Genomic DNA, 17,309 nt, shown 5'->3' on the forward strand with positions numbered 1-17,309 from the left:
GTGGAGAAGGGTGGTGGCAGCAACAAGAAAGTGCAGATGTCACGTCTGCTTTGGGTTCTGGTTATGCCACTAATGCTGTGGGTGGATTAGGCCCAAAACATGCAGGAGTTAAGCCCAGCTTGGCTACCTGTAGCTCTGTGTGAGCAACTCCTTTATGGTGCTTTTTCTCCACGAGGTGAGCACAAAAAACCACAGCGCTGTGCAAGATCGTCAGGATTAAAATAAGCCTTGGCCATACAAACACAATTATAGGCACTAGAGGTCTATTTCAGCACATGAGACGGCATCACCAGATCCTTTGGAAAAATACAACTGGCCAGCATTCCCAATCAGAACAAGTCAGTCCTTCTTCTCCTAGTCCTCTTTGTGCCAGCCAACCTGCATCCCCAAGGTAGTGAGCGAAAATGGTCACAACATCCTGGCTACTCTGAAACTGGGGGAAATAACACATGCTCCATGAATGACCTTTTAAAAAAATGGATGAATCGGATCCAAAACAAATCTCAACTGGCTCATTCAATTTCAATTGATAATAACCAAGCTTCAGGGAAGTTTTATAACATAACCCAACCATCCAAATTTAGAATATATCAAGCAATATTGCATTGCATAAGCTTATCTATTAATACTACAATGTCATTATTTTGAGGATATTATTATGATCTGAACACTTTTATACAAAAAAGTAGGGGGTTGTGATCTGGAAGGACCTTCTGATCTCCAGAATCATATCACACTACAATGGGGATACACCAAATTTCCATCCAATAAACCACAAAAAAAAGGTAATATACAGAATTGCATATAGAACTTACCAATCATCCAGTCCATTTCCTCTAAGTTGTCTCCATATAAGTCATGTTTGCTTCTTCCTCTGAACTCCTTAGTAGTATAATAAGGAGTGTGGATGTGAAGAAAAGACACAAAGAGAAGAAAAGGTCCATCTTTGTTCCTGAAACGTGATAGAAAATGTACAGTATATACTCAGTGGTTGGTAATTTGGTGGGAAAAATATATACTGTACAGCTTTTACATAATTTACAGGGATGCAAAGTTCAGAGAATATACATAGCTAGGGATAAGAGAAGCGAGCTTTGGATCCTAGATCCAAAGTCACTTCGCTCAAAACTTTGGTTTAATGCTGTACGGAGAACTGTCTGAGTACAGCATTAAAAAGTATGGTCTCTGACGAGGCAAAGTGAGTTATTCCCAAAGTCTTCAGAGATTTCGGTGAATAACGTCAGTATAAGTGTTTTAAACAGAAAAAACATTTTAAAAACTTGGATCCGGACTCGGCTTCAGTTCCAATTGTTACCTCAGAACCGAAGCCAAGTTCGGATCATCACTAATTACAGTCGTGGCCAAAAGTTTTGAGAATGACGCAAATATTAGTTTTCACAAAGTTTGCTGCTAAACTGCGTTTAGATCTTTGTTTCAGTTGTTTCTGTGATGTAGTGAAATATAATTACACGCACTTCATACGTTTCAAAAGCTTTTATCGACAATTACATGACATTTATGCAAAGAGTCAGTATTTGCAGTGTTGGCCCTTCTTTTTCAGGACCTCTGCAATTCGCCTGGGCATGCTCTCAATCATCTTCTGGGCCAATTCCTGACTGATAGCAACCCATTCTTTCATAATCACTTCTTGGAGTTTGTCAGAATTAGTGGGTTTTTGTTTGTCCACCCGCCTCTTGAGGATTGACCACAAGTTCTCAATGGGATTAAGATCTGGGGAGTTTCCAGGCCATGGACCCAAAATGTCAATGTTTTAGACCCCGAGCCACTTAGTTATCACTTTTGCCTTCTGGCACGGTGCTCCATCGTGCTGGAAAATGCATTGTTCTTCACCAAACTGTTGTTGGATTGTTGGAAGAAGTTGCTGTTGGAGGGTGTTTTGGTACCATTCTTTATTCATGGCTGTGTTTTGGGGCAAAATTGTGAGTGAGCCCACTCCCTTGGATGAGAAGCAACCCCACACATGAATGGTCTCACGATACTTTACTGTTGGCATGATACAGGACTGATGGTAGCGCTCACCTTTTCTTCTCCGGACAAGCCTTTTTCCAGATGCCCCAAACAATCGGAAAAAGGCTTCATCGGAGAATATGACTTTGCCCCAGTCCTCAGCAGTCCATTCACCAAACTTTCTGCAGAAGATCAATCTGTCCCTGGTGTTTTTTTTTTTGAGAGAAGTGGCTTCTTTGCTGCCCTTCTTGACACCAGGCCATCTTCCAAAAGTCTTCGCCTCACTGTGCGTGCAGATGCGCTCACACCTGCCTGTTGCCATTCCTGAGCAAGCTCTGCACTGGTGGCACTCCGATCCCGCAGCTGAATCCTCTTTAGGAGACGATCCTGGCGCTTGCTGGACTTTCTTGGACGCCCTGAAGCCTTCTTAACAAGAATTGAACCTCTTTCCTTGAAGTTCTTGATGATCCTATAAATTGATGATTGAGGTGCAATCTTAGTAGCCACAATATCCTTGCCTGTGAAGCCATTTTTATGCAACGCAATGATGGCTGCACGCATTTCTTTGCAGGTCACCATGGTTAACAATGGAAGAACAATGATTTCAAGCATCACCCTCCTTTTAACATGTCAAGTCTGCCATTTTAACCCAATCAGCCTGACATAATGATCTCCAGCCTTGTGCTCGTCAACATTCTCACCTGAGTTAACAAGACGATTACTGAAATGATCTCAGCAGGTCCTTTAATGACAGCAATGAAATGCAGTGGAAAGGTTTTTTTGGGATTAAGTTAATTTTCATGGCAAAGAAGGACTATGCAATTCATCTGATCACTCTTCATAACATTCTGGAGTATATGCAAATTGCTATTATAAAAACTTAAGCAGCAACTTTTCCAATTTCCAATATTTATGTCATTCTTAAAACTTTTGGCCACGACTGTATACCAATTTTATTGGTTTTGATTCATTTAATAATGGGGACGGATATATATTTATAATAAAATTGGCATTGGCCACAAAATATCTATATATTTATTTTTCTGGAAAAAATGTTATACAGGTTTGTGCACTGCAAAAATGATATAGGGGAACTGAATAGGGTTAAAGGGGCTTTCCAGTACTAAAATGAGAGCTGTCAGCAGTTTTGACCTTGCTAAATTGCTAAAAGCACTAGGTAGGGGATGGGGAGTGCAGTACACATATATATTTTGTGGAGTTTCCTCATTAGTAGTGAGAATATGAAGAACAACTGTAGCATCCAACCAGGAGACCGGTAGTGCTGTCACTCAGAGAGAGCACTTTATAATGAGTCTTCGCCCTGAGCACAGAGTGCAGAATCTGGCAGGGGGATGGGTTAATGAAACTTGTCCTGCAAAAAACAAGCCCTCATATGGCTATGTGAACAGGTAAAGTGCAATGTATGTTTTACCTGTTAATAAACGCCTTGGCCTCCTTAACTATTTGTCCAGCTTTTGTTTCCAGGTCCATCGGCTGTTCAACAATTTCAAAGTTCTTCATTAATATACAGTTCCAATATGGTAGTAATGCAAAGGCAATATACCAATACGTAAAGTACAATGTGCCTGACAGGGCACAGATCACAATAATTTTCCAGGGAATATTGATTAATTTCCATTTCTTGACAGCTATAAGTGTTAGCATTGTGATGAGGAATATCTGTGCATTTAACCATTCATTCCTTTGTTCTATGGCTAGCTCACTTGGCCTTGAGGCTTCACAGTCATTTATGAGTGAAAAAAGAGAACCATAAAAATAATCAAAGCCATGGTTTAATGGATGGTGGCAAAAATCATCCCTTGATTTGCAGTTTACCCCAAGATGCCATTTACCTGTTTAACATAAAAACAGACATTTGCATATTAATGGTAAATTACTTACAGATGAGTGCTGGTTTTACTCATGGGCTTTTTCACAACTTCTTTCACACAATACTCACTACTTGTAGTGCAGTGGCTGGGTTTGGGGTGGCCCCAACGCTATGCAGGGTCACACAGACACCGTTGAGGTGTCACCACATCTAGCTGCTCTCCGGAAGGGATAGTAAGGCATGGTGCATCCCAATGGGAAATAAGTCCAGAGAGTCAGGGTCTGCAGTAAACCAGGGTGCTTCTTTACTGGAGGGATTCAGGTGCAAAACAATGCAGGTGAGGCATAGGGCTGGCTTCTCCAGTCTCCTCCTGGGCAGAAGAAGGGTTTGATGCTGAGGAAAGGCCTGAGATAGCTGATAGCTGTCCCTCCCTCTCTTTTGAAGGCTGGCACCCTGGTTCAAGACTACAGTAGTTCTTTCATCGGAATTGTCCATTTATTTCCATTTATTTAATTAATTGGTTCAGAAGCTAATCGGTACAGTGGGTATAAATACTGAGGTCATTCCATTTACACGGACTCCGCCATATGATGTTTTGGTAGAATAAAGCTTCATTACTCAAGGTAGGTGTTTCCTCCCTAGACATCATGTGGTGCAGGGTCAGTATAAATGGAATAACCTCAGCATTTTTATCAACTGTACCGATTATCTTCTGACCAAATAGATGGGGGAAAAAATGGAAAAATTCAGATGAAAGAACTACAAGTAGTGAATAGTTTCTGAAAGAAGCCATAACAGGGGACTATATGGAACATGCTCAGGAACTGAGCCACCTCTATTCTTGGTGAGAGCTGGCTGTGTTATACAACTGGCACCAGTTTACAATATCTGAAATTGGAGGTAAATCTGATCCTGTTTGTTTAACCCTTTAGATGTGGCAGTCAATAGCAAATGCAGTATTTTAGCAGTTTGACAAAATGAGGGGCTTCCTCTGTCATCCTATTGAATTTCTTGGGATGGGATGGTGGAGTGCCAATTGTTTGTCATGGCAGCTAGGGGCCTAGTGAAGGCCTTCAAGTCTGCCATCTTTAGAGGGCTGTCCAACCTCCATCTTTCATAAGTTGGGAATAACCACAGTAAGTGCTGTAGGGGGAGATGGAGTTAAAGGGTTTGACTCATCTCAGACACTGATGGAATATCAATAGGATATGCCATCAATGTGAGACAGGTACACAACAGGCCTTCCTCCTGTCAATACCATGGTGCTGGCTTTGATATTTCTGGAAGTACCATAGAAGTTAATGGATAATGGAAAGATGGCTGTGCACGTGTGGTGCGCTCTCTATTTACCACTATAGTGCTTCTGAAAATATCCAACCGCACTTGCTCGACTATTTTCAAAGCTTCATTACCAGTGAATGGAGATCACTTGCGGTGTGCTCTTCTTTACTTTGGGATCCCCGTTCTGAAGATAGGTGAGCGTCCCACCTCTGGGACCTGCTCCTTTATGTCTCTAAGGGCATATCCTAGCGATATACCATCAAAGTCTGACATAGGCCAACTCCTTTAACCCCTTAAGGACTCAGCCCTATTTCACCTTAAGGACTTGGCCATTTTTTGCAAATCTGACCATTGTCACTATAAGTGCTGATAACTTTAAAACACTTTGACTTATCCAGGCCATTCTGAGAATGTTTTTTCATCACATATTGTACTTCATGACACTGGTAAAATGAAGTGAAAAAAAATCATTTTTATTTATAAAAAATACCAAATTTACAATTTTTTTAAAAAAAATAGCAAATTTCCAAGTTTCAATTTCTCTACTTCTATAATACATAGGAATTCCTCCAAAAATAGTTATTACTTTACATTCTCCATATGTCTACTTCATGTTTGGATCATTTTGGGAATGCCATTTTATTTTTTGGGGATGTTACAAGGCTTAGAAGTTTAGAAGCAAATCATGAAATTTTTCAGAAATTTTCAAAAACCCAATTTTTAGGGACCAGTTCAGGTCTGAAGTCACTTTGCGAGGCTTACATAATAGAAACTGTGGCGAAACCAACCTCGCCACTGGGTTTTGGAGAGGACTGGCTGCTGGCCTCTTGCCCCAGGATTATGGGCCATATACTAACTTTTAAACCCCTGAACCTATTCAAGTGAATTTTGGATAGGTTTGTCCCCAAGTTATACTGTTTAAATTAATGTAAGTTATATGTATGGCCAATGTAAACTCACAAAGTTGTAACAATTTATAATAAGTGTAACTTGTCAGCTTGGGAGGAAATGCTGGGTGTGTTTCTATTGTGCCATTGTCCCATTGTGTGTTTAAAGGGTGATGTCTGTCCTATTGTCTGCACATGTGTATTGGTGACTTCTCTTTGTCTTGAGAGATAATTGGATTGCTCCTCAGGTTGTCTCCGGGACAGAGAGGAGGGAACCATGATGCATTGTGGGGATATGTTGTATCTGTCCTATGTCACAGTCTTCATTCTGGTCCTCTGGGGGCGTGAAAGATTGGTTGCTGTAGTTACATTGTATGTGTTGTAAATTACTGATTGGTTGTATTTCAAACCCCTGTGGGCAGTACTATGTTTGTGGTTTATGAATAAAAGAGGCTGTACTTGAAGTACAGTCAGACCACTGCTTGACCCTCAACACGGAGCCTTGTCTCGTTATTGGGGGGATTCACTGTATGCTGTTAGAAGACCGATTGCCAGAAGTGTAAGCTGATCCCTGTTCGTCTGCTAACAACTATTCGTGAGGTTCCAGTTTGGAGTTCTATTTTGTATCCAGTTCGGGACATTGGTGTTCTGCAAGTAGCTGTGCCTGTCTCTCAGAAAGGGGCATATCGCCTAAACGGATTTTAACCCCTTGTCTGCTGAAACGGTCCGTTACAGAAACCACCCAAAAATGACCCCATTCTAGAAACTACACCCCTCAAGGTATTCAAAACAGATTTTAATAACTTTGTTAACCCTTTAGGTGTTCCACAAGAGTTATTGGCAAATGGAGAAACAATTTTAAAATTTCACTTTTTTGGCAGATTTTCCATTTTAATAATTTTTTTCCAGTTACAAAGCAAGGGTTAACAGCCAAACCAAACTCAATATTTATGGCCCTGATTATGTAGTTTACAGAAACACCCCATATGTGGTCTTAAAATGCTGTATGGGCACACGGCAGGGCGCAGAAGGAAAGGAATGCCATACGGTTTTTGGAAGGCAGATTTTGCTGGACTGTTTTTTTTTGACACCATGTCCCATTTGAAGCCCCCCTGATGCACCCCTAGAGTAGAAACTCCAAAAAAGTGACCCCATTTTGGAAACTACGGGATAGGGTGGCAGTATTGTTGGTACTAGTTTAGGGTACATATGATTTTTGGTTGCTCTATATTACACTTTTTGTGAGGCAAGGTAACAAGAAATAGGTGTTTTGGCACCGTTTTTATTTTTTGTTATTTACAACATTCATCTGACAGGTTAGATCATGGGATATTTTTATAGACCAGGTTGTCACGGATGCGGTGATACCTAATATGTATACTTTTTTTTATTTATGTAAGTTTTACACAATAACAGCTTTTTTAAAAAAAAAAAATGATGTTTTAGTGTCTCCATATTCTGAGCCACAGTTTTTTTTATTTTTTGGCCGATTGTCTCAGGTAGGGGATCATTTTTTGCGGTGACGGTTAGATTGGTACTATTTTGGTGGGCAAATTCCTTTTTGATCGCTTGCTGTTGTACTTTTTGTGATGTAAAGTGACAAAAAAAATGGTTTATTCAGCACAGTTTTTATTTTTTATTTTTTACGGTGTTCATCTGAGGGGTTAGGTCATGTGATATGTTTATAGAGCCGATCGATACGGACGCGGCGATTTCTAATATGTATTTCCCCCCCCCTATATTTTACCAATTTTTTTTAACTTTATTTGGGGAAAATTACGTTTTTGTTTATTTTTACTTGAAACTTTACATTTTTTGTGGGGAAAACTTTTTTTTTACCTTTTCTTCACTTTATTTTTTGTTCCACTTTGGGACCTGAACTTTTGGGGGTCTAATCCTTTACAATGCATTCCAATACTTCTGTTCCTATTAACCCCTGCCGCGTCGCAATCCAGTTTTAAAGTTATGACGTACCGGTACATCATGGGTCCTTAAGGACTCGGGAAACATGCCGTAACGGTACGTCATAAGTCCTTAAGGGGTTAAGGACATGGCCAACACTCTGCTGTTTCTGTTAGGGCTCATGCACACGTCCGTATGGCTTTTTCAGTGTTTTGCGGTCCGTTTTTTACGGATCCGTTGTTCTGTTTTTTGTTTCCGTTGTGGTTCAGTTTCCTTTCCGTTTTTCCATATGTCATATACAGTATACAGTAATTACATAGAAAAAATTGGGCTAGGCATAACATTTTCAATAGATGGCTCATCAAAAACGGAACGGATATGGAAGACATACGGATGCATTTCCGTATGTGTTCAGTTTTTTTTGCTGACCCATTGACTTGAATGGAGCCAAGCACTGTGATTTGCGGACAAGAATAGGACATGTTCTATCTTTTCACGGTACGGAAATACTGAAACGGAATGCAAACGGAGACACTTCAGTATTTTTTGGTGAACCGGCCAGTATACTGAACGCAAAATACTGTCGTGTGCATGAGCCCTAACTCCCATAGCAGTGATTGGCACAAACAACACAGCATAGCAAGCAATGCCGTTTCAAGTTGTATTGCAGTGTATTGTGAAAGTGATCAAGTGATTGCATGTTCAGGTCCCATAATGGAGACCACCCGTTCTCATTTCTTATATAAAAAAATTATAAAAACAAGTGGTATTGCTGAGTCTATTAAAGTCCAAACTATTAAAATATTAAGCTATTTATCCTGAATCATAAGTATGGTTAATAAAAAAAAAAAAACATGCAATGCCAGAAATGTTTCCCTAAATGCCTCCCTAAATAAAATAAAATAAAATAAAATAAAAAGGTGATAAAAATGATACCAATCAAAAAACCAAAACCGTGTTGGGAAGGGATTTATATGTCATTGATTAACATAGCAAAATACAATGCTACAAAATGTAGACAGCCAGAATAGGCAACAAAATCTACAGACAACCCATTTTCAATTTTGGCTTTGATCTGGATCTATAAATACCAAATCAGCTAATTCTCACCAATGATCCCTGTAGCATAGCCTTGGTCCTTTAAGATTTTGGCAAATGTTGTTTCATTTGTTGGAAGCCCTCCAGATGCAGCATTCCAGATAAGCACCCGTTTTTTAGCATGGCCACTCATACCTAGACAGATTCAAAATAGACCATGTAATAGGTAAGTCATTTATTGTTGTGCTTTTCGAGTTCAATACATACAATAATACTCCCAAAGTATACATGTTATGTGATTCATATTAACCTTGGTAACAGTATTTATGTTAGGTCTCATGCACACAGTAATGTCTGTATTACAGTCCGCAAATCAGGAATCCACAAAATACAGATACCTTGAGTGAACCAGTTGAGATTTGTTTTGGGTCCGGTTCACCAATTTTTTTTAAAAGTTTGGTTTAGACCCAAATCGGTTCAAGCTGATCCAAAGTTGCTCGAGTTCCCCTGAAAGTTCTTATATATCCCCCTCTAGGCTCCTAGAAAAACTTAATATCTCTTTTCTTTTTTTTATGATTTTTTAACCCTTCCCAAATTCTGGAATGCAATGACAGCAATAGTAAATGATGTCTGAGTGAGACTGACATACATAACTGTGGGTAAACGCTTGTTTGATGACGTTACATGCATCGTGTTTAAAAACACACGGCACTGGCACATATTATGCTTTTTCATGTTCCAAAGCTTCCAAAAATTGTCCCTTATCAAGGGCAGATGATGTTTATACACACATGGTATTATGGGATTAAAAACATAATATTAAAAAAGTGGTTTGGGGGACCAAGCGTCAAAAAGTTATCCCTTGACAGGGCCAGAATACCTGCCCATATGACACGCACAAGTGTTTATTGTCAGAAAAAAAAGTAGTGGCAGTAGGGTTTAACAGTGAGGAGCAGCAACAGCTGAGGCAGGGGCGGCTGCAGCAGCACTCATATGGTACATGTTGGCACTGCACTGCTTCCAGCTACTGAATGGTGCTGTAAGATGATAATTCAGAGGTGGAAGTGGAGGAGGCGGAGGAGGAGAAGGGGGGGTTGCAGCCACTAACGTAGGTGGCGGCGGAAACCCTGATGGAAGTAGGGCCCGCAATCCTTTGCGTCGGTAGCACCTGTGCCATCCCAGGGTACGACTCGCTCCCAGCCTCCACAACGTTCACCCAGTGTGCAGTCAGGGAAATGTAGCGTCCCTGGCCAAAAGCGTTTGTAATGTTGCTGCCACCACCACCTAATTAAAAATTACACTGAATGAATGTCACTGATATTTAGGATGCGCACACGTTATACAGGAGGTATAGCACAAGTAATGTCGCTGCCACCACCGCCTAATAAATTACACTGAATAAATGTCACTGATATTTAGGATGCGCACACATTATACAGGAGGTATAGCGCAAGTGATGTCGCTGCCACCACCACCTAATAAAAAATTACACTGAATGAATGTCACTGATATTTTGGATGCGCACACGTTATACAGGAGGTATAGCGCAAGTAATGTCGCTGCCACCACCACCTAATAAAAAATTACAGTAAATGAATGTCACTGATATTTAGGATGCACACACGTTATACAGAAGGTATAGCGCAAGTAACTTCGCTGCCGCCACCACCGCCTAATAAAAAATTACACTGAATGAATGTCACTGATATTTAGGATGCGCACACGTTATACAGGAGTTATAGCGCAAGTAATGTCGCTGCCACCACCGCCGCCTAATAAAAAATTACACTGAATGAATGTCACTGATATTTAGGATGCACACACATTATAAAGGGGATTTGGTGCTGGAAATGTCGCTTGTCACCACCGGCTAATAAAAAATTACACTGAATTAATGTCACTGATATTCAGGATGGGCAAACGTTATACTGGAGGTAATTTACCGTATTTATCGGCGTATAACACGCACAGTCGTATAACACGCACCTTCATTTTAAGAGGGAAATTTCAGGAAAAAAATTAAAATGACCTATGATTGATGATGAGCAGCGCTGGATCCTGTGTGATCCTTTGCAGGGATGGGGTCCTGTGTGTCTCTTAGATCCCATCCCCAAACAGTACCGTATTTCTTTGCCCCCCCTCCCCCAGCAGATTTATTTTGCCATTCTGGTCCCCTTTAAATCTGTGCACACTGCTGCACAGCATCTATGTAATGCACTAGCACTTTGTTAAAAAGTACCGTATCTACAGTACTTGCACATATTGGATCCAGCATGCTGGCACTATTGTATCACCAGTTTTTGCACATATGGGAATTAGCATGTTAGCACTTTGTATAATTATTTACTTCACTACTTTACTTGTACCTGACGGGTACAAGTTCTCCTGCCTCAGACAGCAAACTCTCGCGAGTCTGCAAACTCTCGCAGTGCAGAGCGTTACCGTGGTTACGCTCCGACGGCCGCGAGAATTAGACGTGAGGAAGGCGCGGGTTGCCTGGGCTTGCCGTTGCCTACTGATTGCCGTTACTCACACTCCACACGCTGCTACTGATCCACTCGCTGCTGTGCGGTATGTACATTATATCGGCGGTGTATATGGTGTATACGGTACTTGTTAATACTGTAAAAACATGGCTTCTTAACATTATATCGGCGTATAACACGCATACATCATTTGCCCCCTATTTTCAGGGGGAAAAAGTGCGTGTTATACGCCAATAAATACGGTAAATGTCCGCTGTGGACACCGTCTCCAGAAAAAGTACACTGGATGTCACAGATATTTTTAGGCTGTGTACACGTTACACAGGAGATATAGCGCAGATAATGTCGCTGTCACCAGCGGCAAAAAAAAATTACACTGAATGTCACTGATATTTCGGATACGCAAACGTTATACAGGAGATGTAGCGCAGCTAATGTCCCCTGTCCGCATCGGACACCGTCTACGGAAAAAGTACACTGGATGTCACAGATATATTTTAGATGCGCGCACTTTACACTGGAGATGTGGTGCAGCTAATGTCGCTGCCTGCAGCGGCCTAACTATTGCACGCTTTTTAGCGCAGGATGCGCTAAAAATAGATATTACCGTCACACACAATAGTCCTTAAAAGGACTTTTGGGTCTGTAAAGTTTTAGCTATTTAGCGCAGTTTGCGCTAAAAATTGATATTGCTGCTGCCACACACAATAGTCCTTAAAAGGACTTTTGGGTCTATAAAGTTTTAGCAATTTAGCGCAAGTTGCGCTAAAAATATATACTGCTGCTGCCACATACAATAGTTCTTAAAAGGACTTTTGGGTCTCTGAAAAGTTTTTCTAATAAAAATATTCCTATATCACTCCCTACACTGTCTGTCCCTTCCTCAGCACAGCTCTCCCAGACTAAGTATCACGACCGGCGTGCCGATGACATACGTGACGCAAAGGGAGGGAAAAGGAAGGCCCTGTCCAAGGGAGAGACAAAGATGGTGACCCCTAACTCACCTTGAGGCTGGCACCTGATTGCCCTGACGTCCCTAGACGGGTTTCTCACCCGTACGCCGATCACGTGCCTAAACCCTGGCTTTCCCTAAGATGAGCCCTACGTAGTTAATAGGGCGGTGGGAACACTAGCCCGCACCACTAACACTAAAGGCAAACACTAGGGAGAGGACAGACAATACTGACAAAACAAATAGTCCCAGGTGGGCGACAACAAACAACCAACAGGGATCCGGAGGGTAATGCTCTGGTGCGACAACCAGGGATAACAGCAACTCAGCTCCAGTGGGTCAGTATAGAAGTCCAGGCAGGAAGCTCTATATCTGGCAACCAGAGAAGTGGGAGAGGGGAATATAAGGAGGTTGGGAGTGCCAGACAAGAAACAGCTAAGGAGAAGAAGCTACGGATCCCTGAGTGAGACAAAAAGGATTGCAAGGCAACCACAGAAAGCTACCATTAAGTAACAGCGCTATCTTTAGACATAGAGCGCGCAGCCACCCGCTGCGACTTCCTGACCCCGGGTATAATGGAGTCAGACGTGGCTCTTGACACCCTCGTGACAGTACCCCCCTTTCCACGAGGGGCCTCCGGACACTCAGGACCAGGTCTCTCAGGATGAGAGGCAGGAAAAGCCCGAACTAACCTGTCGGCGTTTACCTCTGACGCTGGAACCCACATTCTTTCTTCGGGACCGCAACCCCTCCAATGCACCAGATATTGAAGAGAGCGGCGGACCCGACGAGAATCAACAATTTTGGATATTTGAAACTCTAGATTACCATCAACAATAACAGGAGGGGGTGGCAGTGGTGACGGTTCTAGAGGTGAAACATACTTTTTGAGTAACGAATTATGGAAGACGTTATGGATTTTAAAAGTTTGAGGTAGCTCCTGGCGAAAAGCCACGGGGTTAAAGATGGTTACTATTTTGTAAGGACCAATGAACCTTGGACCCAGTTTCCAAGAGGGAACCTTTAACTTAATATTCCTAGTAGATAACCACACATAGTCATTCACTCCTAGGTCTGGACTGGTTTCTTATCAGCCATGCATTTATATTTACCTCCCAGTTAGCTTGCACTTTCTGCCATACAGATGAAAGAGATGACGAAAACCGTTCCTCTTTGGGAACCCCAGAAGACCCCCCTCTTTGAAAGTACAGAATTGGGGATGAAAACCATATGCACCAAGAAATGGTGACTTGCCAGTGGATTCCTGACGGCGATTATTTATAGCAAACTCGGCTAACGGTAAATATGAGGACCACACCTCTTGGTTTTCAGACACAAAACACCTTAGGTATGTCTCAAGGTTTTGGTTGGTACGCTCAGTCTGTCCATTCGACAGAGGATGGAAAGCTGAGGAGAAGGACAAGTGTACCCCCAAACGGGAACAAAAAGCTTTCCAAAACTTAGAAATAAACTGGGTTCCCCGATCCGAAACAACATCGGAAGGGACCCCGTGAAGCTTCACGATTTCACTGATGAGTACCTGAGCAAGAGTCTTAGCATTAGGTAGTGCGGGTAACGCAATAAAGTGTACCATTTTGCTAAACCTGTCCACTACTACCAAGATAACTGTTTTACCCGCAGACAAAGGTAAGTCAGTGATGAAATCCATTGACAGATGTGTCCATGGCCTATTGGGAATGACAAGTGGCCATAAAGACCCTGCAGGACGTGTATGAGAGACTTTAGCTCGTGCACAAGTAGAACAAGTAGACACAAAATCCCTTACATCCTGACGCAACCTTGGCCACCAAAAACGACGAGACAATAGCTCCAAGGTTGCTTTACTACCCGGGTGCCCAGCAAGTGCCAAATTATGATGTTCCTTTAATAATTCGAGACGCAGGTTTAACGGTACAAACAATTTCTCTGAGGGACAAGAGACCGGGGCGTCCCCCTGGGCCTCTAACACCTTCCCCTCCAGAACAGAGTGTACAGCAGAGACAACCATTCCTCTTTGTAGAATGGGTACCGGATCACCTACATTACCCCCTCCAGGGAAACTACGAGATAATGCGTCTGCCTTGGTATTTTTTGTCCCAGGACGATAGGTTATGAAAAAGTTAAACCTGGCAAAAAATAGCCTAGCTTGTCTAGGGGTGAGACGCTTAGCTGATTCGAGGTACAGAAGGTTTTTGTGGTCCGTAATCACAGTGACGGGGTGGATTGCCCCCTCTAAAAAGTGACGCCATTCTTCAAATGCTAGTTTAATAGCTAATAGTTCCCTATTGCCAATATCATAGTTCTTCTCCGCTGCAGATAGTTTTTTTGAAAAGAAAGCGCAAGGATACCATTTGCCAGGGGACGGACCCTGAGACAGTACAGCCCCCACTCCCACCTCTGATGCATCTACTTCAACAATAAAAGGCTGGGAGAGATTAGGTTGGATTAGTACCGGTGCCGAGGTAAACCTCTCTTTTAGAGAGGAAAATGCAATTTTTGCGGCGTCAGACCATATAGAAAAATCAGTCCCCTTCCTAGTCATGTCAGTAAGGGGTTTGACAATCACAGAATAGTTTTTAATGAATTTTCTATAGAAATTAGCGAAACCCAAAAAACGTTGCAGTGCTTTAAGGTTCTCAGGAAGATCCCAATCTAGAATTGCCTGGACTTTCCTAGGATCCATTCGGAAACCTGAAGCAGATAATAGATATCCCAGGAACTGTATTTCCTGAACGGCGAAAACACACTTCTCAATTTTCGCATATAATTTATTCGTCCGTAGGACCTGCAGTACCTGTCTGACATGTACCTCGTGTGTCTTCAGATCAGACGAGTAAATTAAAATATCATCTAGGTATATCACCACAAACCTGCCGATAAGATGACTAAAAATATCATTAACGAAATGTTGGAAGACAGCGGGTGCATTGGTCAGACCGAAAGGCATGACTAGATTTTCATAATGCCCCTCCGGGGTGTTAAAGGCTGTCTTCCACTCATCCCCTTCCTTGATACAAATCAGATTGTAGGCCCCCCTAAGATCAAGTTTGGAGAACCACTTAGCACCCGCAATCTGATTAAACAGGTCAGGAATGAGAGGAAGAAGGTATGGGTCTCGGATGGTTATCCGGTTTAGTTCGCGGAAATCTAGGCAAGGACGCAGGCCCCCATCTTTCTTTTTAACAAAGAAAAACCCTGCAGCCACGGGTGATGAAGAGGGTCTGATGTGTCTCTTAGCCAAGCTCTCGGAGATATAATCTTTCATGGCTTGTCTCTCTGGACCCGAAAGATTAAATAACCTGGTCTTGGGTAATTTCGCACTGAGAATCAGGTTAACCGGGCAATCATAAGGACGGTGAGGTGTTAACTTCTGACACCCCTTTTCAGAGAAAATGTCCTCTAAGTCCGAAACAAAATTAGGTAGAGTAGCTATGGAGGCGACTAAGCAATTGCTATTTAAGCTATTTTCTCTGCAATGCTCACTCCACTCCAATATCTCCCTGGCCTGCCAATCCACCACTGGATTGTGCGCTACCAACCAGGGAAGACCCAATACCACAGGAGTGGGAAGGCCCTCCAGAACATAACATGAAAGATACTCGTTATGGTGGTCCCCTACCCGAAGGTGTGAGTTATGGACAATATGAGTAAGGTTTCTCTGAGACAGAGGAGCAGAGTCGATAGCGAAAATGGGAATAGGTCTCTGTAGCATACAGAAAGACAAACCCATAGTCTGGGCAAACTGGGCATCTATCAAATTTACTCCTGCTCCACTGTCAAGGAAGAAAGAAATAGTCTCCGTCTTAACACCAAAAACAACAACCGCTGGCAACACAAATTGAGATGTTCGTATGGAGGAAACGTATACCCCCCGGCTGACATCCTCCACACAGCCTGGGGTTAGTAGTTTTCCGACAGTCTTTTGTTTTTGAGTATGGAAGGACAGACATTAATGAAATGACCCCTCCCCCCACAGAAAAAACAAACCCCACGCCTACGGCGAGCCTCAGGAGGACTGACCTGACGAGTAGTTCCTCCTAGCTGCATAGGCTTGTCTAGGTCCGTACAGACTAGCTGCTGCTTGGAAGGGGTTACTAATTGCTCAGGATCTTTCAATCTGTCCCTAAGACGTCTATCTATTCTGATAGTAAGGGACATAACAGCATCAAGGAAAAACGGGGTCTCATACAGCGCAAGCGCATCCTTAACCCTTTCAGATAACCCAGAGCAAAACTGACTCCTGAGAGCCAGATCTTTCCACTGGGTATCTGTAGCCCACCTACGGAACTCTGAGCAATTCTCCTCTGCTGGCCGATCTCCCTGTAGGAGTCTCTGTAATTTCAACTCAGCCAGGGCGACTCGTCAGGGTCATCATATATGAGACCCAAAGCCCCAAAAAATTCCTCCACAGACCGGAGAGCCGGAGAATCAGTGGGTAAAGAGAACGCCCAGGATTGCGGATCCCCCCTGAAGCAGGGAAATAACAATCCCCACCTGCTGTTCTTCATTACCAGAGGATTAGGGGAGCAGCCTAAAATATAACTTACAGGCCTCACAGAACGTCACAAATTTGTCCCTTCCCCCAGAAAATCTGTCAGGAAGAACAACCTTGGGTTCCGGAGCAACCTGGTTACCCATAGCAACTGCAGGACCTGCGGTCTGCTGCAATTGCTGCTGTTGCTGGAGGACCGACGCCTTCAATCCTGCCACCTCCAAAGACAGGCCTTGAAGTTGCTTTGTCAAAGCGGCAATAGGATCCATGCTGGATTCTAAATAGGCAGAAGAGCAAAAAAATAAAAATAAGGGCCAGATATAATATCACGACCGGCGTGCCGATCACATACGTGACGCAAAGGGAGGGAAAAGGAAGGCCCTGTCCAAGGGAGAGGGAAAGATGGTGACCCCTAACTCACCTTGAGGCTGGCACCTGATTGCCCTGGCTTTCCCTAAGATGAGCCCTACGT

General features: G+C 42.7%; 1 protein-coding gene across 1 annotated transcript in view; it reads right to left on the minus strand.

Moving 5' to 3' along the window:
* Positions 1 to 17,309, minus strand: part of LOC120994873 (arylsulfatase H-like) — a 156,092-nt gene that overhangs the window by 65,104 nt on the left and 73,679 nt on the right. Inside the window, exons 4-6 of the mRNA XM_040423745.1 lie at positions 8,980 to 9,102; positions 3,401 to 3,821; positions 816 to 952 (exon numbers count right to left, since the gene is read on the minus strand). Coding sequence (XP_040279679.1) covers positions 816 to 952; positions 3,401 to 3,821; positions 8,980 to 9,102 — 681 coding nt within the window. The remainder of the gene's footprint in view (positions 1 to 815; positions 953 to 3,400; positions 3,822 to 8,979; positions 9,103 to 17,309) is intronic.

Source organism: Bufo bufo, chromosome 3 (assembly GCF_905171765.1).
Source record: "Bufo bufo chromosome 3, aBufBuf1.1, whole genome shotgun sequence".
In the NCBI taxonomy this organism is placed as follows: domain Eukaryota; kingdom Metazoa; phylum Chordata; class Amphibia; order Anura; family Bufonidae; genus Bufo; species Bufo bufo.